The sequence below is a fragment of the Branchiostoma lanceolatum genome, chromosome 15 (assembly GCF_035083965.1).
Source record: "Branchiostoma lanceolatum isolate klBraLanc5 chromosome 15, klBraLanc5.hap2, whole genome shotgun sequence".
Taxonomy (NCBI): domain Eukaryota; kingdom Metazoa; phylum Chordata; class Leptocardii; order Amphioxiformes; family Branchiostomatidae; genus Branchiostoma; species Branchiostoma lanceolatum.
This window is the reverse complement of record NC_089736.1, coordinates 5170053-5193106: the sequence shown is the minus strand read 5'-3', so window position 1 is coordinate 5193106 and position 23054 is coordinate 5170053. Positions and strand designations below refer to the sequence as shown.

Here is a 23054-nt window from a genome sequence, read left to right as displayed (position 1 = left end):
CTATACATAGCTGATGTTGTAGAAGCATAATAAAGGACATACATGTGACAATGAACAGTGCTTGACGATGTTTTAACAAGAGACTACTCAAGTATTAGATTCGCTATATCTAGATAAGATGGGTTTAGCTTCAGCTTCTTTTTTGGAAGCAGTAGGAGGCGAAAAGCCCCACTCTTTTCTACAATTTGTGGGTTCTGCGATTCTAAGAGGAAAGTTGCTCTCTGTTCGTCCGTGAATGTGGGAAAGTTGGGGTGGGTCATGGTTATTTCTTCAAACAATGCGGCTCTTTAGTTAAATGAACATTTGGAAACAAAAGTACACTCTTAGTCTTACCTTTCAGGGCAGGACAAAAGGCTTTTAATCTGTTTGACCTGCTGAAAGTGGAAGGACATGTCCGTAGCCAGCACCATGTCTATCGTTAGAGTCCGCAGAGTTCTGCAACAGAAGGTAAGGTAAATGGTTATTCCCACAGCCTTTTTGAGGCCGCAGGGGCAGTGGGATGTTATCTACTATGTTTAGGGCACGGTCTTGGAAGGTGGAGCCCAACCCTCTCCTTCCACCACGTTTTACCTCTCCAAACGAAGTCAAATATTTCTAACAACTTGGTGGAGTGAGACAAGTCTCGTTAAGTGCTTTCGCAAGGGATTCGATCACAGGACCTCTGGGCCAAACACCTTAACCGCTTCAACAAGATAACGCCACAATATAGAAGGTATGAAAATGTCATATTGTACAATCTAATGTGAATCTTTCACGTACATTAATTTGTACACTAGGGGAAGGCTAAGTTCTTATACAAGCTTGACTTTAAATTTCATGTTACAGTTTCCGGATTTGCCAGTGATTTCAAATATATACATATTCCATCAAAGTCTGTCTGGGATTCTAATCTGATTTTTGCTTGTTGGTTTGAACTTTTGCTTATTCATAAAAAAAAACTACTCAAATCAGCCAGTTGGTCACTTTTCACCGAGGCCATCGTGGAAAAGAATAAGTTAAGTATCAAATAAAATATAGTTGTGTTGTCTCACCGGAAGTCATCATTTGAAAGGTTGCCCAGAATATTGAGGCCGTCGTCCTCCATGAGCCTGAAGGCCGTGCTGATGTGATGGTTCTCCAGCACCGCACGGTCATTGTACAGCAGCGCCATCGGCGACCTTCGGTGGAACAACACCATAACGCTTGTTTTGTAACATAAACTTGTCATAAAAACTCTTTCAACAGTATTATCAACGTTAGATGCTTATCAGCTGTGCAATTTATGAATAAGTATTCATGGGGTGGTATTGTGTTTAGTCTGTCTTTGCTTTTACAGTTACACATATTCTACATTCTAGTCAGGTTCACAGTGGAGTGACAGGACGTGATCAATGGACACATGCGATATCAATGAAACATTTACTTGTGTGATTAGACCTACAATCAAACAACGATCTACAGCAAAACGACGTTATAGTAACTAAGTAATATGTCTTTCATAGCTAATTTCAAAAAGCAATGCTGACAACAAAACGTTTATATCGATGACGAATGGGAATTACTCACTTTGACATGACGTGGAAGCTGTTGGTCTCGCCTGTGTGTTCCACGTCATGTATGGCCGCTGATAGCACAACCGCCAGGATCTCAACATCCGCCAGCCATTGCTGTGTGAAAATACGCATGAAATCTTGTTACCTCCGTGTATGGAAGTTTTGTTTTCACTGTGTTCGTTCGTCCCTCGGATAGGACGTTAAATGGAGGTCCCGTGTTTGGGGAGAGCCACACACCGCGCACGTTAAATAACCCACCACACCTTTCGAAAAAGAGTAGGGGCATGCCCCGGTGTGCGATGGTCCAAACCTTACAGTCTGGTCTGGGTTGACATCTTGAAAAGGTGATAGTTACCTGTTATGTCAATTCTTCCACAAATGTTGTTAAACTAAATTAAAAAAAGAATGTATTTTTGCTTGTGTGTCCGAAATAATTTGAATACTGTAGAGTGGCAGGAAGTGATGGGGAAAGACCACGGACTGACAGGAAGTGGAGGTCGAATTTGAGGTCATAGTGGTGCCCACACAGGCTGGTTTCTACATGCAAGACACTGACAGGAAGTTAGGTCAATAGTCCCAGATAGATCCCAGAATAGTTTATCCCCTTTCCTTTCTTCAATTTCCTGCTATATGCATGTCTGTTGCCTTTAACCTTTAGCGCACTCAAGTAACGGTTTGGCACCCTTGGATACAGAGTTAGGCAGCTGGAGAAGGTTTATTTAGGATCCTGTGGCGAATATGTGTTCAACATAATCAGCAAGAAATTCACAAATAATGAATTAAACAATAAATTCACAAAAACTAGAAATATTTCACGGACGTTTGAGATCTTTGAACTCGTCTTTGTAAGAAAGAAAGAAAAGAGATGGTTGGGTGGTAGGGAGAACTTGCGAAGAAATTGAAATTGCTCCAGAGATATGGAGAACAAATTGCAGGTCAAGGCAGCTGAAAATTGCACACTGGCAATGCACATTGGCGCTAAATCAAAGCGCGAACCGTCGACCGGAAAAGATTGGATATCCCCCTTCTAATTCATCCTACTATAATCTTCCTAATCCGCCAGTACAGAATTGCTACCAAACGTATCATCCAGTTGCCCCGAGAGGAAAATTAAAAGCAGTGTTTTCGATATTACCACAAAATGAGGTCGTCGACCTAGAGCTTGTAATTGTACCCTTTCACAGAAAATAAATCCGTTCCTTTCTTTCCATTGATGAAACAGTTCCCCTTTTCGCCTACACGACGGTTCTTCAATACCCTTCCTGTCAGCGTCCATACCTTATCCATTATTGCTGACATCTCGGCGGTTACGGACGATTTGTTTTTCTGTCCAAGCCGAACGTTACACAGTTCCTTACCGAATCCATTATAACGCACAAGAAGACTATAGGGATCAATTGACTGACCTTTTAGATGGCAAGTAGAGAGGATATCAGTTTATATATCAGCATCCGTAGCACGTTCATACACTCGGCTATTTCTGCACTTAGCTGTTGTGATGATTGAGATACATGTACTGTGGCCAGTTCCATAGTCACAGGAAGTATTTCTAACACTGCTATGAGCATGTTCACGATTTAGAGTGCGTGTGCGTAAGTCAAAGGTGAAGGCCCCTAACTTGTAAACAGTTCTTGTTTAAAGTTTGCTTGATGCATTAATCTCCAAGCAGATCTACACGGTGCCAAAATCGGACGACTTGGAGATTATGATGCATGTCTAGACGTGTTTTATCTAATGTCTCAACTTTGACATGTTACCCATAATGCAACACTCTGCACATGCGCAGTTCAAACCGCCAATAGGCGTGTGGTATGTGACCCATGACCCAGTGTGTGTGTATGTCGTACCACGAGTCCTGTGGAGTACAGCAAGTAATGTGTTGTCTGTGTGACGTTTATGTCTCAGGGACCTTCACCTTTGACATGTTACCCACAATGCATCACTCTGCACATGCGCAGTTCAAACCGCCCATAGAAGTGTGGTATGTGACCCATGACCCAGTGTGTGTGTATGTCGTACCACGAGTCCTGTGGAGTACAGCAGGTAATGTGTTGTCTGTGTGACGTTTATGTCTCAGGGACCTTCACCTTTGACATGTTACCCACAATGCATCACTCTGCACATGCGCAGTTCAAACCGCCCATAGACGTGTGGTATGTGACCCATTACCCAGTGTGTGTTTATGTCGTACCACGAGTCCTGTTAAGTACAGCAGGTAATGTGTTGTCTGTGTGACGTTTATGTCTCAGGGACCTTCACCTTTGACATGTTACCCACAATGCATCACTCTGCACATGCGCAGTTCAAACCGCCCATAGACGTGTGGTATGTGACCCATGACCCAGTGTGTGTTTATGTCGTACCACGAGTCCTGTGGAGTACAGCAGGTAATGTGTTGTCTGTGTGACGTCAGCGGCGTGGAGTTGGTTGTGGTAAGGGTTGTTGTGCTTCCCGTACCCGCTCTCCAACGCGTCCAGGAACTTGAACAACACCCCCGCATTGATCTGAGTGGTGAAAAAAAGAAATATTTCCAGAAAAATCTCAGAGATGAAAATTGTATATATTCTTGCAATTGCAATTAAACTTATACAAGTGATCACCTCTACGTAAGGACGTATAGGATGCAGCATAATTTTCGACTCTTTTACATTATTTATCCAACTTAATACATTTAGCATAGATTTGCAATGATGTTCATTGTCATTTTAACTATTCTATATATCTTAATTGATATGCAAAGCTTTAGCTATTTAAAATTGTAATACAATCTAAATATGAATATAATCTCTAGCTGTCCAGATAGGCCATCGTTATAGATAGATATAGATTGAACATAGCATAATATTTCTACTCCTGTACTTTAGTTAATATCTAACTAAATACATTTAGCCTGGCATGTCAAGCATGAATATCTAATAAAATCCATTGTCATTATAACTATCAGCTACGAACCAGTACATGAATAAGTAAATAAATAAACTATATATCTTGGGACAAGTTCATCGCAACTAACCTTGAACTTGACTAGCAGGTCGTAGGTTTTTAGGACCTCGTATGCGACGTATCTCAGCGCCTGGCTGTTCGATGCTACATTAACCGAAAACACGTCGAAAGACCAGTCGTCAAGATTCTGTGAACAAAGAAAAATATTTCAAATGAAATTTACACATTATTATTCAAATTAGCTCCTGATCTACACAACTAGCATCTCATTTTGTCAGTCGGCCCTTAAGCAAAAAGAATGACGATTCGTCAATCATGTTTGGAGTTATCCTTTCAAAACCTGAAACTGAAACGCCTCTGCAAAAGGAAGCTGCTAGCTTTCGTCACTTTTTTCGCCCAGTACACGAGACATCAAAGCCGAAGGTTCTGATGCTGTACAAAGAAAATAGCCACCAGGGGGCCCAACATCTACATGTAAATATTTCTTCCATATGACCTGACCATGCACATACCAAAGTTCATAACAATCCATCCATAGCTTCCTGAGTTATACCTTATTGGTGAAGGTAGTAATAACAAAATTTAAAAAAATCAAGCATGTGCCATTTTGTTTTAAAACTTAATCTAAATAAGCTACATTCACAAAGTGAAAGCACATTGTCTACATTAGTATATGTAAATAATGTGAACATTTTTTCATAAGAAATTCCACTGGAAGTCTTTACAAGTTGACAAAAAATGAAGTTCTTTGCGACAAACATCTATCGCTAAAATACTGCCATCTACATATATACCCTGTCATGAGTATTGTACCTGTGTAGTGCGAGTTTGACGTCTTTCAGAGGGCACCGGGGTTAATGGGAAATTCTAAGCCTATTGAAACGCCGTGCGTCATTCTTTAGTGAGGAGTCATCGACATTCCTTCCTTCTTCTTAGTATGCAGACTTACGAATGGGTAGGACTTAAGATCTAAGCAAGACCTCTCTGCAAGTAATCTATTAAGACAAGCATTTGGGGTTACTGAACTGTAAATGGGCTAAGTGTGCTGGGTAGAATTTTTGAAGACTTTTGTCTATAATCCTTTTACATGCTCTCCTATTCGTTATGCCCAATCTGATCCCTCTTCTTTTATTAAGAGATACTGTAAATGCAGAAATGTTCGCGATGGTTTTATCTTCGCGGTTTTTGTGGTAAGCTCTTCGCCTCGAACTTAAATCCACCGCGAAATCTTTAGCCCTCATACACCTTGTCTACTATTGTGTCAAACGCGAACTTACAACAACCGCGAACACTCCATTTTCTCCCTACCGTGAAATCAAAACCACGCGAACTTGACTGCATTTACAGTATTTGTCCCTCAATATATTCAGTCGTCTTTCAGTTCATAGCTCCATGAAGGTATCTTCAAGTCCAAATTAGACGGTGTATTAGTCCGTTTCATTTGTTAAAGTGAATGGGCCCGTCGTGAAATTTGAATTGAAAGACGTGTTGGATCATTTATGTCATAGGACCTGCCGTTTCGGTGATGCCAATGGTAAGGCCATTTCTCATTCCAAGGCTGACTCTTCGTTGTGAATAAGATGGAAGAAAATGCTGCAGGTCTCCTATAGCGACACGTGGTTGTAAACCTTATACCTCGTATCTATATGCACCGTCACACGGCAACTAAACCACTGCAATGTGCCGATTATCATGACTACCCATGTGCAAGGCTGGAAGGCTAATGGAGGTCATGGGTTTGAATGTGGAACGGGCCAAATGTTAATCAAAACTTCTGCCTCAATCTTCTTATTCTACCGTACAAGCTTAGGTATAGTAAGTAACTAATGGGTACAGAATATACCTGTTAATAGTGCCAAAGAAAAGGATTATCGACAGGAAAAGTCTCTACGTCAGCCAATCTGAAATTCCCGTAGATACGCCTTGGCCTCTTGCCCTGAGCTTAGTGTCCGCCATCTTGACTTAACCTTATTTGCATATACCAATGAGGTAAATTGACACAAAGTGACGATCTAAACTGCGCATGAGCGAGGTCAATGATGAAGGCCTCTATTAAACTTGATATATTGCCACGATGCGTTACACTGCGCAGTTGAAACTGTGAGCTAGCTCATTTAAATTTCTATTACCATGGCTTTAGAACACCATTAATGAACGGCGAATAAAGTATCTTGTGTGCGCTTCCTTAAGACAAATATCAAGGATACAGACCTTAAGCAAGTTGACCACACCAGGAGGATAGTTGACGCCTGATCCAGACAATTTTCTGCAGAGCCTGTTGGGATAATGGCAATGAAAATACATGTTTTCTTTTTGATTTTGGTCCTCACTGTATTGTATTGTGCTTTATGATAATTAAGACCCTTATTGTACACATATACCCACTGCTTTAGGTACAGCTCACAACACTGTGACAAATACTTTACACATACATAATATATATATTGTCAGTTGATCAAACTAGCACAAGAATCATATTCTACTAAGTTAAGTGAATTCGACTTGTCCTCGATTCTTTGTGATGGTGAAATTGTAAGAACAGCTGTTTTACAAAGGTTTGTTTAAACTCAACAGAAATATGAATTTATTTATTATATTCATAATTAACAAGGGCCTCACCTGTCTACTCTGTTGCACGCTCGGACTGCCTGAACGATAGAGCGAAAACGAGGCTTCTCCGTCCTTGCTCTTGTAGAAACCTGCATCTGTCGCGTGAAGGTCGACGCCAACCAATCACGGACCTCCGTGGGAACTGCATCCGGTTCAACTTCGCTGAGGTCATCCTCGTCTGGAACCAACTTCCTGTCCAGACAGAAATGAAGAAATTCCACAAGACTTTTGATACAAAACCACCTTTATCATATAATTCGATTGTATCTACTAAATCTACCTGTGTAGTTTAAATGTATTAAACGTGGTAAGACAGAAACTGTTTGCAAGTTAGAAGTCTTCACCTTTGACATATCACCCATAATGCATCTCGTTGCGCGAATGCGCATTTAGAACCACGAACTGGCTTATTGCTTTAGAACATTAAGATAATTATGCACACCGACGTTCACTTTATATCGAGGGTAAAAACAGTAGTGATGCAGGTAAGGTACAATTTACTCCTACAACACACCAGCTCACCCTGTAAATTGCTTTAAAAACATAGAAGCGTGTGAACAATTATTGATCACAGTCTGAGATTATTCGATTATACTACACGATTCGAGTGGACTGAGTACATACTCAATATAATGAAGCTGTCGGCTTCAGTGACGTGAGGGCTTCGGTAAGTACAATAAGCCCCCACCCCCCCTTCCTCCAGACGGCCGTAGTTCGCCGAACTTGAAATCGCCAGAGACTCGAGCGTATTTTTCACCTGAAAATCAACCCTATCACATTGGACGGGGCTCGGAGATCTGTGAAGATCGGCGCTTCAACTTCAACTACCCCCAGATGACCCCGCGAGGGGCAAAATAGGAGGGAGGAGGAGGTCCCGGGCTAAGGCGGGCAGGCCTCCAGCCTGGCACGGTAAGACTCGACCGTAGGAACCGTCACAACCGTTCCAGGCAGGGCATTCTACTGGGGAATGGTACGGCGCTGATTTCCAAAAAGCGCACGATGGTCGAAAAACCGCTGCCACTAGCACTGGGTGTTTTGCTGCCGAAAATGCCATTTAGAGCTCGCACTCATCGGTAGATCGATTTTTCTGTAGTGTGACAGAAGCATTAGCGAACGCTGAGTGACCAACTGTTGGCCAGATCACTAAGCGATCACTGAAACATCCGAAAATATGTTTCCGTGAAAAGGGTCCGGCGACGCATAAGCGCTCGTTCAGCGACCGAAACATTCAACGTTAACAAATATTATGGAAATCTACGGAAGACCTTGCAATTGTAGATCACTGAGCGCTCACTGAAAGCTATGACCAATACCTGTAACATATATGGCTGTCACACTTGTGCGCATATCAAGTCCGTAATCGTTATGTATTGACATTATCTTTGGCTTGAAAAATTGTCTTTTGCCTTTTTGTGCTTAGATGACCATGCTGAACAACTGTGGGTCAAAGTAAAAACTTCTTCCCTGCAAACTTTACGCAAAGTTCATCGTGACAGCCGTGAATGGTTGGATAAAGAGATTTTGAGCGCTGAATTTCTTGACATGTAGTTTTCCTTCCACTACGCCAACTTTCTTGGCATGCAGGGAACGCATATCTCTACTGTCGGGCCAAATTTCTGCAATTTCCTCGCTGTGGTGGTCGAAAATCTCAACATAAGCTAACATCGCCATTTGGCGCTGCGTCAAAGTTTTTAGATAAATCCTATCCATATTTCACGAGACAGCTAGAGCGCCGACAGGCAACATTACAAAATTTCTGTAAAGCCTGCTCTCCAAATGCCTCTGGCCGAAGTATTCTGTAGATCTACCTAGCATTTTACTTCCCATTTAGACCTCATTTGCGTCCACGTATTCCTGCATAAATCTCCAAGAAATGTGCGCCTTGGCCGAGACTGTCTCGAAGTTAGATACAAGATGATTGTACGGGATTTAACATAGACGGTCTATGCTTAATACCATGATGATTGGAAGACGCGACGGTAGGCCAATGTAAGGACATTTTATGGGTGGCATCCCGTGCAGATTCCAACTCTAACGCGAGAGCGCAAGATAATAGGCAATAAAAAAAAAAGATGCTTAAATTTCCAAGATAGACACCTACGTTGTAGGGAGAATTGAAGCGACAAAAGACGGTTTCACATACAGTCAATAAGTCTTTTATTCCTGTATCCAAGAAGTGCAGAAAATGATACTAGTGTGGTCGCCTAGTATCACTTACCAACTACACTTAAGGCTACCGTAGGGGTGTCGCTTTTCCATTATTGAACTACTAGTAGTTTTACTTCTTCAACTGCACTCATGGCTCCCACAGTGGTGTCACTTAGCTTCCCGTACACGATATACCTTTGTTATTTTCTTGTACTGTGAACCATCGCCGGACAATAACGAAACTTTTTTTCAAAACAAGGTCAAATTGAATACGCGCGGGTGTTATACTTTAAATTTACTTGCTGTGGCCTTGAGAACGACTGTTGCATGCTAGCAAAGTTATGAAGGTCAACCCGATGACCTTTACAAATGACTGTACGCCGTTGGTGACCCGAGCGTCCTGGCATGACCCTGTAGATTGCTGGACTCACAAAAGCAGCTCAAATAGGAAATCCAAATTACTGCCAGCCCAGTACTCGCAATGCTTCCATTATTTGATAGCCGAATGATATCACCAACACAACATTGAATCAGCGCAGTGTTTGGTAAGCGCTAAACTAAGTATCCGCCTGCGTCTAGATTGCATAACGTTCGTAATGTGATTTAATTCACGAGACAGTCAAATAGTTCCCCTCACTAAGTAGATATACATCATAATCATGAGGACGTTCTATGATAATTCATGGACATCTCGTAATTTGATACACTCGCTCTTTCATTGTACATCGTGCAAACACCCTGTACATGGTGTGCAACAAACAATGTAATATAACCATTATAAGGCATTATCTGTCTGAATGCATGCAAAAGCCTCGGTGTGCTTCGGTTCTAGAGTTTCTTCCTTCTCTCGTAGTCTACGTGACACAGACTCTTTGTGGAGCCCCTACCCGTCTGCATAACACAAAGTCTGACTACCCAGTCCTAGCTTTCTGTGTAGCACAAACGCTCACATAGTACCGAGCCCCTCCCAATCTGTTTAACACAAACTCTAAATGGCCGGCGCTCTATGGGGCCGCTTCCTGTCTGTGTTTTACAAACTCTCACTGTCAGGGGCTCTATGGAGTATTCTCCGTCTGTGTAACACAAATTCTCACTGTCCATGGCTCTATGGAGCCCGTCTCAGTCTATGTAACACAAACTATCCCTGTCCAGGGCTCTATGGAGCCACTCTCTGTCTGTGTAACACAAACTATCCCTGTCCAGGGCTCTATGGAGCTCTTTGGTCTGCATGTGTAACGCAAACTCTGTGTCTCACTGTCAGGGGCCCAATGGAGTCGTCTTCGTCTGTGTAACACAAACTATCCCTGTCCAGGGCTCTATGGAGCTCTTTGGTCTGTGTAACGCAAACTCTGTGTCTCACTGTCAGGGGCCCAATGGAGTCGTCTTCGTCTGTGTAACACAAACTATCCCTGTCCAGGGCTCTATGTGGCCGCTTTCTGTCTGTATAACACAAACTCTGACTGACCAGGGTTCTATGAAGCCCCTTTGGTCCGTGTAACGCAAAGTCTCTCTATCTAGGGCTCTGTCTGTGTAACAAAAGCTCTAATTGTCCAGGGCTCTATAGAGCCCCCCTCCCCCGTTAACGTCCGTGAAACACACATGCTTAATATCCAGTGCTCTATCGAGCACCTTTGAAACACAAATTCTCACTGTCCAGGGCTGCTAGAAGTGTAATTTAGCCAGGCTAACCTGGAGCCTAGGTTACGGCGTACAACTGGATCTGAAATGCATCGAACGTCCCCCCTAAAGACACACCACACATCACCCCATATATAAATGCACATACAACTCTTAATGAATGGATTTACCTATCTCCCTGACCCTTTTGGCGAGATTTTCTGCTCCCGGACTGGGGACTGAGGGGCGTGTCGTGTGCATAGAGCACACTTCTCACAAGTTGGTGGCAGCGGTGGGATAGGGGGAGAAATCGACAGATAGTTACGCATGCGGGTAACAGGCAACATGTGGCCTATATGCAATGGGATACACACCAACAAGTATTGGTCTGTGAACAATACAATGGATGTATACGTTTGGCACGTGAATGACCGTAAGGGACTCGTGGCTTAATGTGATTATAACGACATAAAACAAATCACCACAAAGAGGTCATTATCCTAAAACGATGCATCTTTCCTTGAAGTAAAAAGCAGCTAAAACTAAAACTATTTCCAGACTTAGATAGCTTATCTATCATCGTCATATTTTCTTAAACGAAATGTTATTGAATAAATATTCAAACAAACAGAAGACGTCTACTAAGGGCTGCTTTTCTAAACAGGATATACTGTTAAAGACATTAAGCAGGAGAAAAGAGAATGCTTTTAACGGGTGCCAGCGGTATTTTCAGTCAAAGTTGATCCTTGATGCACATTTGTGTGAGGTAAATTCTTCCTCCACTTAGGAAAGCACTCAACACCGAAACAGCCATATTCAGACGGGCTTAAGACTGATGCAGAGACGTATGTGTTTGTATCTTCACCCTCTTTATCTCCAGCGCCAGTGTTGTTATTAGGGTGTATACAATGTCCCTCCCCGTGGGCAGCAGAGAGAATAATGCTGATCTGAGTCGGTTTCTCGTCACGCCCAGTGCCACGCAAATCGGTTTGAAAGACTACAGCTTTTGGCGAGAAGCTTTCGGTAATAGTTGCTGTTTGGGCTTAGGTTAGGCCAGGCGTTTACGATCCTTTATGGTGAGAAGATGGCACGTCTAACAACAGATGTTGGGCGAAGATAACGTGGAGGGGAGACGGATGATAGCTTGATGTTATAGTAAGCCGCATGTGGTGCCCTGTGTGGGTGTGTATGGGGTCGTATATGCTATTTTTTGTTAATGCGATTTTTTTTCCAAAAGTGCATGGGAAATGTCAAGCCTCAATTCCAACTAGATTTGAGATCCAAACGTTTGTTGTGGGTTTAAAGTGAAGTATATGGTTGCTATGCTGTTTTTATATAGTATCAGATGAATATGAAATATGCATAATTAATAATAATACATGTTCAGAGTGACTTACGATTCGCCCTCGGCTGCGACTGCATCCAAGACTGTTATTGCGTATTCAATGGCACTTCTTCTGTCCTTCTTAGGCATTGCGTCATCTTCAAGGTGAGCAAGGATCTCCCTTAACCTGTGGAAAAAATTTCAGGAATAAAAAGACTTTAAAGATCTTCTCCGTAAAATACTCAGTTTCTCATATGGTTTCTTAAGTTGTAATTAAGCTGTTTTGCAAATTATGATTCCATTAATCACTTTCTGTCACTCTACTATGAATATGACTACCATTTTGAAAATGTATAAATGCAAAATTACAGACAATAAGATATTAGATAAAATCAAAACCTCTCCCTGAATTAGTACCCTTTTCCATTGACCCCATGACCTGTCTGGGGTCACAGTGGGGTGTCTATCATGTCATGTCTGGTTAACAACTCGTTCTGCTCTATCTGAGCTCTGCTTCCTGCCAAACTCCCATGCAGTGACACGATCTTTCCACTCACTTCCTGAGACTCTACTGTCAGTGTTTTTGAATAACTACGAAAACACAAGGGCACAAACATTCAGACACCGAAGCCTTCGTACACGGAGTAGGTCCGAGCTGGTTCGTTTTAGATAGGGGTACGAAAAAGTATTTGAGAGTTTTAGAGTTATGATTAATCCCTATGACGGTTCATCTGTGACGAAAAAGGAAAGGTTTTACACATCAATTTCAATTCAATTCAATTCAATGACCCTGGACACAAACATTGAAAATACAATCAGGGAAAAAAACCACAGGTATATACAAATATACAGATAACGTTACATGTACAGACATATATCACATTATTTCAACTTAAGTAATTTAACTTAACTTCAGTATTTCTACGTTATTTCCGTACACAATATACAGCGCTTGTCAACAAGCTTTAACAGAAAAGGGGGCCGATACCGACTGCCGGGCACCTTTGACCCGTTTCTGACGTCACACTTCCATTCAGGTCACGTGATAGGCTTCGGATCATTTCAAATCGAAAAGGGTCAGATGACTGACAGAAAGCTTGTTGGTGAGTGCTGAAGGAACATAACGTGAGAAGCCTTTATTATAGGACTTCACATTAGACACTAAAAGTTTTGAGCCGTAGTAAAACGAATAGGACTTAATACGAAACTATGATAAAAAGGATATGATGAAACTTTACACGGGCACGCTAGGTCTTATAAGAAATGAAAAGAATACTGATTTTCCACTTAAAAGAATCACGTAAGCCCGTTATCCAGTGTAACTCCATTAAGCGTATTTTCGACAGGACGTTTTCAGTCATTCACGACTGATAACTGTCTAATTGAACGAGATAGGCGTAAAATACGGGGCGCCGGATGGAGAAACCCCTGATAATTATGTGCAGCAGCAGACAGTGATAAAATCGCGTCGGCCTTTTGACGTTGGCTAGCTAGCGACTATGCCAGGAAAACAGTACCATAAAAGCCTTTAAAATTCCATATCAAAACGACATGTGAAGTCTAAAGTGTGCTTTAGCTAATGGACCTACCATACAGTCAATGCAGAATGGTCAATTTGCTAGATAAAAGTGTTTCAAATTAACGTGAACGCTCGTAATGACGAAAAAACCTTATCTAGAAACGTTGATACGTGTTTCTATCTATTAATCTGAAATTGAGATTCATGATTCTTGTCCTTAGACGAATCTATCGTGGATTAAATAGCTAATGAGGGATTAGCTTTAGGAGTCAGTTCAATTAACGAAACTGGTTCCAGAGACGTTATCGTACTAACATCATGATCCATAAACCTTTACGTGCACTTGATAAGGAAAGGGCACATACAGCTTGAAAGTTGTGGATTTGTCTACTTGAGAATCTAAAATGTAGTTTGAAGCTGGCGTATGATGATGGCTGAACGTACACAGATTGGTTTGTATAAAGATCTCAAGCCTCCGTGAAATAGAGTTTCTCGTATTGTAGTTTAGGCCATGTTGATTTAATGGTATGGATAGCATCCGCACGCGCATCAATTTTCGCCTCTTCCATTGACCCCGTCAACTAGAAGTTCTGTAAATGGCTAGGTCTTTCTGTCTGCCTGCCTGGGAGAACAAGTCCAAGTCGACCTTTTACGTCCTGTCAGTATCCTGTTACACCATCTTCACATCACAATCTACATAACTCCGCTGTCTTCAAACAACTCAGACACACCAAAACAAAACCTGAAGGTAAAACATTTCCGGCGAAAGTTGCAATAGGGGCTAGCGATCGGTCAGGTCAGGCAATTTGTCCTTGTCTGGCCAAAATGGCGTCCATTGAATAGTCACGATGATTGGGTACTAGTTAGAATGATTGCATTAGAGTCTAGGCCCATGCAGACTCTAAGCCTGCTTACACACCCATACTTTACTCACCCATTCACATACGCACATGTGTAGGTGTATCTGATATCGATTTTAACTCACGTCTGTTTGGAATTTGAAACCTGTCGGAGTGCAGCACGTATCCATGACACAGTTCACCTGCTTGTCTCTCTGTCCGTCTGTTGTTTGTTTGTTTGTTTCGCATAACCGCTAAACAGCCGTCAGGCGTAACACACCAGTGTTGTATAAGCTCTTGTGCAACTACAAGCTGCATAAAAACAGACTGTAAGGTTTGATCCTCCCACACCAGGATGGACTTCTACTCTCTTTTATAAGTGTAGCGGGTTGTTAGATATGCTCAAGGTATGGCTCTCCTTAAACAAGCCCAAGGGACCTCCGACTTTATGGGCTTTGCATGTTTGGTCAGCGTTGCAGGAAAATCCCGGGCGTTCGATACGATTTCTCGTCGAACACAACAGGTGTATCGAGTTTCAATGTGTTAGTTTGAAGCATTTTCACCTTGCGCTTATATAAAAGATAAACATCACGGTATCTTAAGAATGTTTGGTCAATGTTGGAAGAGAATCCATTGCGCGTTCGATACAATTTCTTTTCGAACACCACTATAAGATCACTACCTATTTGTTCATTTTCATTTATCTATCTATTGCTTTGTCTGTTCAGCACGCACAGCAAGGTTGCCCAACTACCCGATTGCTATCACAAAGGGCTAGTCCTGCATGCTGACAATAAAATGGAATTTGACATGGACAGGATAACAATAACAATATCTAAGTACATAATGACTATTACATATATATGGTCTCTAAATTTATGTCATGCCTGGGCTGCGAAAACGTTCGATACGTATGTTCCGGACCGCGTACCGGGTTACATTTTGGGCTATCACACGGGCTTCTACATTTATCACACAGGCTTCCTTCGAATGATTCGAATGCGTTTCGCGTGCGCCGGTTTCGCCGCTGTAAAAAATTCGAATACTGGATTCGACCCGCAGTACGGGTGATACGGAATACAGCGTGTCGCATTCTTAATATATCCGGGAATCATATATTGGGTGTGGACGTTGTTTACGCCAACACGACCTTTTACAGACGAGCGGCGAGTGTCTGACCTTCTCGTACGATAAGCCGATAAAACACTACCTAATCCCCCGGACGCGAAGGATTTGTATTGCTATACACCCCTTAATCCCACCCTTAGATTACCCCCTGTAACCCATCAATGAGGAATGCTTTTGCAAAGTACTGTAGCCTGAAATACACTGCTGATAGATTGTACTCACTAAGCGTACAGTAGGAACAGAGTCGACCCTGGTATGAACAACCACTCAAGGGGCTTTTTTTCTTACTCAACGGTCACCACGTAACAAGACCCGAAGGTGACTTCAAGGTGTGACGCAAAGGCCATCCGAGGTTACGGGTTACATATATTGCAATTTCGTCGGCCAAAACAGGGCATTGGACCTTTCCTTAGTCCTGAATGCTATGCTGTTGAAATTATGATCCTTTTCCATTGGCGATCAATGGTATCGAGTAATATGATTTATCATTGTATCTTATCATTGGATTGAATATGGCAAAACATACTAAGAAGGGATTATCTTCTTTAAACAATACCTACCCTAAAATTCACAATCCATCCAGAAGTTCCTAAATAATGTGGATCACAAATATACGAAAACGTACAGACATGCACACTCAACGAAGACGATACCTCAATTTTTCAAGGAGGCACAAAAAAAGGCACGGAGATACCACTGCACGTGCAATGACTGTTGTACACGTAGATTTTATAGTAGAATGTCGAGGCACAATCCATATTGCTGTCGTCCAAAGAAAGTCGACAGACTCTTTGAATTTTGTTTGCGTGTTCGATTTGCAATTCGCCACTTAAGATCAGTATCAAACATGATTGATATTATTATGATCAGTATCAAACACGATTGATATTATTGAAACATACTTTAAAGGCAGATGCAACATATGGATAACTGCAATAAAGAACGTGATAAGATTTAATTGCTCAATTTCACCAGGCCGCAAGTCGAAAAAAAGCAAAAGTTGCCGAAATTGAAGATAGAACGGGTGATATGTTTTTGTGATTGCACGAACGAAGCAGATATCTAAAATTTGCCATATCTTTTTTTCTAAATAAGAATATGACTTGACGTAATTAGCTTTCCTCTTTCTATTCTATACTCAATATATGCATATGAATATGGCTTTCTTTTAACATCACAGTGTCGTCAATTAAACTTAATCAGAATTTTCTTTGTCGCTGTTTTTCAAAATCGTAAAAGCTGTAATTTCCTATGGCTGCAAATTGCAGAATTTCTGGAAAACAAATCCATATGTTTAAAGTAGACCGGTAATTTCTATTCCATTGATGTCCCATACGCCCCATGAGGCCATTTTTTCTAAATCCTCGAATGCAAACCGTTCATGCTCTGCATAATCCTCTGGCTCTATGAAACGTAAACAAACAAAAAAGTCACGTATGAACAATATGGAGGCAGGATATCAGCTTTCAACCAACCTTTTGGACGCCTTCTCTGCTGCCTCCGGAGAATCCATCGGGGTCTCTTGGGCCGGCTCTCCCTTTCTCCCGAGACAGGCACCGTCTTCGCTGAGGCTCCTGGAAGACGAGCTTCCGAACCTTTTCCTCGATCGGAAGACGCTGTAGGACTCTCTCCCTGTACGGAAGACACTCCGACTGTCACACCTTACTCCAAAACCTCTCACGGTCCAAGTGGGTGCTTAACTATACTGCCTACTCTGCAGTGGTTGGATGCCCGCTGACGACATATGCTAAAATTTCTCTCGAGTTCGTCGTTGGCGATTCCACAGTCTAATCAAGGCGGAGTGGACGCGACAAATGGGTAGATTCAAGGCAGCTGACTCGCGTATGATGAGATCTATCTACGCCCGGTATCATTACACGGGTCGTCAGATGTCGGGCGTCATTTGAAATGGTGAAATTACCGACGGTTATTTTTCTCTGAACGGACACAGTGCAGTGCTGGCGCCACTGAGCCGTGCTAAGAGAGAGCTTGATTCGTGGCTTTTCTCACTATCAAATTACAACCTCGTCATTCTCAAAGGGTATAATTTCATATAGATATAACAAGCGGGATGCTCTTATTTCCTGTCACCTTTTTCGATCAAACGCGATAAAAACTAACGTGACGCACATACGGACCAGACCTTATTATCATTCCGAAAATAAATCTGACGTGTTTTGCGCGCTCCCTCATTTTTGAAAGTAACGGCAGCAACCGAGACTGTTTTTTTCGTAGATAAAGAACAAATATATTGTTACGTTTCGTGTTTTTTGGTGTGTTTTAAATCATACTTTTACACCTTGCATCGTACTCCAATTATGAAGTCAAGAGTTACACACATACGGACAAGACCTCATTATTATTCCAAAAATAATTCTGACGTGTTTCGCATGCACTCAGTCACTCTCATTTTGAAAGTAACTGTAGCAACCGAGACTGTTTTTGTTTCATAGATAAAGAACAAATCTATTGTTACGTTTCTTTTTTTTCGTATTTTAAATCATACTCAAATTTTGAAGTCAAGGGTTACACATATACGGACAAGACCTTATTATCATTCCTAAAATAATTCTGACGTGGTACGCATGCACTCTCATTTGAAAGTAACGACATCGGTTGAGACTGTTGATGAAACAAAGACAGAGACATTGGACACGATTAGTGACGATAATCACTTGCATCAGATTCTCACAACTCGCTGGCCCTGAACATTATTCTATTTTGACATGTTACTGTGCCTTTTATTAGCCTCATTAACCACAAATTGACATTTTAGTAGTGCGGAAATGAATGATTTGGTTGCGAGGTGTCGAGTGCTTCCTGATTCTTTAGGTCGTGGTGAAGGGTGGTATTTAGTTTCCATATGGTTGAATTTTTTTAAAACTGTGTCATGTGTAATTTTGTATTGTTATTTTACAAATTATTCCAAAAATTGAACTGTGAATATGCGCAATTTAGTCTCTCTAAAAGATTGCCAAGCTGATTTGTTTTAAGTTTTAAATAACATGAAAATTAATAGTTAGTCTACATCGCATTGTAACACTAACATTCACGGTCCATAAATTGTTTATATACAAATATAATACTGAATAGTTCTGCAACATTACTGTTTTTAGCAGTTTTGTGACGAGATTTGAAATGATTCTGATTGTTTACGCTTTGATATCATGAATAACACAAACGTCTTTTCACGGCTCATAAATTCCCTACCCAAGATTGCGCTAGATACGTAGACTGCTGTAATATTTCTGTTTTAAAATGCCTCGTCATTTTTAGCTGTTTCGTGCCGAAATTTAAAGCTATATTGGCTGTTTACGCTTTGATGATCATGAAATAACACCAATTTTCACGGCTCAAAATTTGTCTATATCAAAGGTTGTGCTGGATACGTGGACTGCTGCAGCACTTCTGTTTTGAAATCCCTCGTCGTTTTCAGCAGTTTCGTGACTAGATGTCATGTCATTTTGATTATTTACGCTTTGATTATCAAGAAAGAACACAAATTTTCACGGTCTATCAAATATTGTGCTGGATACTTAGACTGCTGGAACGCTTCTGTTTCATCGTTTAAGCAGTTTCTTGACGAGATTTCAAGTCATTCTGATTGTTAACACTTTGATGATCATGAAATAACACAAGCTTTCATGGCCAACCTAATTGTCTACCAAAGATTGTGCTGGATACGCACACTACCGCAACGTTCCTGTTTTGATATATCTCGTCGCTTCAAGTAGTTTCGTGCCGAGATTTGAGGTCACATATGTTGTTTACACCTTGGTGATCATGAAATGCGTGAGCTCGCACCTCTATAAGTACTTTAACAATGTCGACCGTACCACGCTATCACATTGCCCCTTAGTAACCATAGCGTAAAAGTCCATCTGTGTTTGGTAGAATTCATTCTGAAACAAGGACGAACTTTAATTTCTAACAAAGAATTGGATCTTGATTTTCATCCTTTAATTTTTCATTATAATTTTTTTTTCAGACCGTCAAGGAATTAGTAATCCACCGCCTCTGCAACGTCATGTTATGTAGATAAAACACGTGAATCGGTGAGCAGCCAGTTGATCATAAATTGTAAAAAGTTTATGGCGCCCTCCGTCTCTTGTAAGGAATGATTGTAAGGCGCCAGTACGCATAGTGTAAATAGCTTCCTTCACTCCTCTTGCAAAATAAAGTCTGGTTCATAGAAGCGGTGGCTTGCTCATTCCTTGACAAAGACTGGAGTTGTGCAGTCAAAAACATTAGATAAGTCAAATTTTTGCGTTGGAAATTAATTACAGCTCAACTTTACTTCAGAACCATTCTTGTAGCTCCCAACTAACGATGGCGCTTTCCGGACGTGATGGCGAAAGCTTCAATAACACCTTAACAGGCAGTTAGATTGAATGGCTTTTTGATACTTATTACAAACATTCGGCCTTCCCGGACGCAAAGTACAGGGACAGTGACCCAATTCAGATTGAATAAATGGTGCAAAAGGTTCCAAATCTGGGCAGATGATTTGGTAGGAGAGTAAACACGGTGATAAAGGTCCAGTGGCTCCAAACCTTGACCTCAATGCCTTAATAATGGCTGGTTAAAGCTTTTTTTTAATCCCATCTTGAGCAATTCTTACTAGCATAGTATCATGCAACACACACACACACACACCCAACCCCTTCAGTAATTTGTTAGAGACCATGAGCCGGTTCGCTTTTACAACGGCGCATGTGCATGAGATTTATTGTGGGTACTATTTTAAAAGTGAAGAACCCCGAGAAATTTTAAAGAAAAACACGTTTGGGCAATGCACAAGCATTGTTTAGAGTCTCTCTAGTCAAGAACTGTTAACAACTAAGGGACTTTCACCTTTGACATATCACCCACAAAGCATCTCGCAGCGCATGCGCGGTCGGAACCGTGAACAAGTCTATCTTTTGTGAATTATTTTAACGTAGTAATAAATTGATGATCATTACAATGATATCGAAGGACATTACAAGGGTCATAATAACGATGAAAACAGAGATAGTATACTAGTATTTGATATCCACTTTATAATTACAATGGCATCTGTTCAACTTAAATTATACGCACTTGCAATAACTCCATTTAGTCGTGGTGATCCTTTCCCTTCTTCTCTTGAAGTTGAATCTTGTCTGGTGGCCTGGTCTTCTGGGTTTGCCACTAGAAAATACCAACAGAAAATAACGGCTTAGTTGGTACATACTTGTCATTGTACACGCTTCATTCGACTCAAGTCAAGTAGATAATTAAAAAAACCCGAAGAATTAGCCTTTCTTAAGTGCTTGCCGGACAAATTACACTAAAATTCAACAGTTCCTAGGAAACGTTCTTTTGAGAAGAGAGTAGTGCCAAATCATTATAGATTACATACAATTACAAGTGTCCATTTTTTGTTTGTTTTCGGCTTCACAATGGAACGTTTTAAAAGAGTCGCGGTACCAGGTTCCGAACCGACTGCCCTGTTTACTATGACGCCATGAACAACAAACTAACTTGATTACCTGGCGGCAGGAATCAAAGAAATGGAAGTATGACTTGTAACATTCGATGTTCAATAACATCAGAAGGGTGTATATATTGTAAAAACGTATGTGCTTACTGAACAATACTTGTGATGGTTGCTAGTAATCGGGAACTGTTGTACTTTAGTTTCATTGGTGACACCGACGCTTTAAGTAAGGTATGAGATTAATTTTTATTGCATATTTCACAAAAATAGCCAGGACTCAATTCTAACACAACTGTCACATGCGTGTCATATGTTGTTTCTTTGTAGGGCATTTGGTCCTCATATGTCTTTATCTCAATTGTGAATACCTTTTAAATATAAAACGTATCTATCAAAGTAAGGTATGAGATTTATTTTGATTGCATATTTTACAAAAATAGCAAGGATTCAATTCTAACCCAGCTGTCACAAGCGAGTTGTGTGTACACAATGTGTCTTAATCTCAATTGAGAATATGCCTTTCACAGATGAAATGCAGCTCTCAAACATATCGGCTTGTCCATATGCAGCTCACATCAAAAACGTCATTCCTTGAGGGGAAACTAAATCTAATCATTCGTGCGGGTGCTTCGCTACTTTGTGCGTCATCTGTTGCCATGGAAACGGTAATGTAGTTAGCGCTTTGTGCTTGTACGAAGTCTTTTTTTACATCTTCAGAAAATGCCATTGAGTCGCCTCAGGAGAGCACTCTGCTACCTTTTCTTGAAGTAATCGACTTTTTAATTGCATTCAGTATACTTCCATTACCTTGAATGGCGTATACAGGGGTTTCAATTGTGTCGACATGGTTCAAGATGTCGCAACGGGTGATATTGAATTTTCTTTTGACGTCTAAGAACTGAAATGTTGCTTGGCACTTTAAAATAACGCAATTGCAAGTTGCTATGTGTGAATTTCTGATGATAAAATACATATACACAAGTGTCATTTTTAATGTTTCTATTGTTATTGTTTCCGTAAAAAAATCCATAAGAAATATATAGCGTTATTCCTTGACTGTCCGAGACGAGTTTATAATGCATAGTGTCTGATTCGCACTTCACTTGACGAGCTCTTCCTCTGCCATTTTGACCTTGTATTCCTGAAGAGTAGACACTTCAAAGTGTGGAGGTCACAAAGGTGAACATCTTCATGGTGGAGATAGCCGCCCTCAGGCGTTTAAGAAAGGTCGGAGGACTCAAAGAAAAAGTTATGATTGCAGTGCGCGAGCGGATGCTTTGAAGAAAGAAGAAGCGAAAATGTCGTGTCTTCAGGCTATATTAGAGGCTTTCACCGCTTAATTGTTGTTTGGCAGAAGCAATACTTAGTCGTGTCTATTCCGTCCGTTTTGCATAACCGTTAAACCGCCTGTAGAGGTAACACAACAGCTGTGCACAGTAGGTGCAAGCTGCGTAAGACCAGACTGTAAGGTTTGATCCACTAACACCGGGAAGGACTCCTTCTCCTTTTCACAAGTGTGGTAGGATCTTAATCAAACGTGCTCGAGGTGTGTCTCTCCTCTGGCTTTACTTTTCATCCGAGAAGACGTCTCTGATTGAAGCTATGTATCAGTTTTGTTCATACGCGTCTGTGATTATATCCTCTCGTGCCCAGAGATGTACGCTCCTCTAATCACTAATCGTTGAGAGTACACTGAGAACGAGACCCGCAGATTCGTATGATGACCCGGATTTTTTTTTTAAAATGGCGCCGGGTTTGGGTTTGAGGAGGTAAACATGTCACCATGGGGATCGCTCACAAGGCGGTGATAAAAATCAAGGTTAGTATACTGCTTGGATATAATAACCCACTAATTGTAAGCAAAGTATCGAGCCTGAAGGCATTCCCCTGTAAAGCTTGGTCTACATCAGAGTGTTAACAGTCTTTCAAAGCA

The 23054-nt window shown here is 41.3% G+C and overlaps 1 protein-coding gene across 1 annotated transcript; it reads right to left on the bottom strand.

Annotated features, from left to right (window-relative positions):
- Nucleotides 1-303: 303 nt before the first annotated feature.
- LOC136421130 (dual specificity calcium/calmodulin-dependent 3',5'-cyclic nucleotide phosphodiesterase 1C-like) lies at nt 304-20829 on the bottom strand. The gene is made up of 11 exons (XM_066408281.1): nt 20743-20829; nt 17136-17292; nt 12248-12361; nt 11042-11119; nt 7095-7277; nt 6687-6750; nt 4546-4662; nt 3896-4036; nt 1546-1646; nt 1032-1157; nt 304-435 (listed from the first exon to the last, which is right to left on the bottom strand). Exons 2-11 carry the CDS (start codon nt 17171-17173, stop codon nt 330-332), a joined length of 1068 nt encoding a protein of 355 aa, XP_066264378.1. The 5' UTR covers nt 17174-17292; nt 20743-20829; the 3' UTR covers nt 304-329.
- Nucleotides 20830-23054: the final 2225 nt, after the last annotated feature.

What these genes read in the sequence shown, in the direction of transcription:
- LOC136421130 (XM_066408281.1), bottom strand. Translation starts at nt 17,173, where the DNA reads ATGGATTCTCCGGAGGCAGCAGAGAAGGCGTCCAAAAG. An exon ending in CAAAAGGGTCAGGGAGATAG is followed by an intron (nt 7,278 to 11,041) that starts GTAAATCCATTC and finishes CTGTCTGGACAG; the next exon opens with GAAGTTGGTTCCAGACGAGG. An exon ending in GTGTGGTCAACTTGCTTAAG is followed by an intron (nt 4,663 to 6,686) that starts GTCTGTATCCTT and finishes CTTTGTTCACAG; the next exon opens with AATCTTGACGACTGGTCTTT.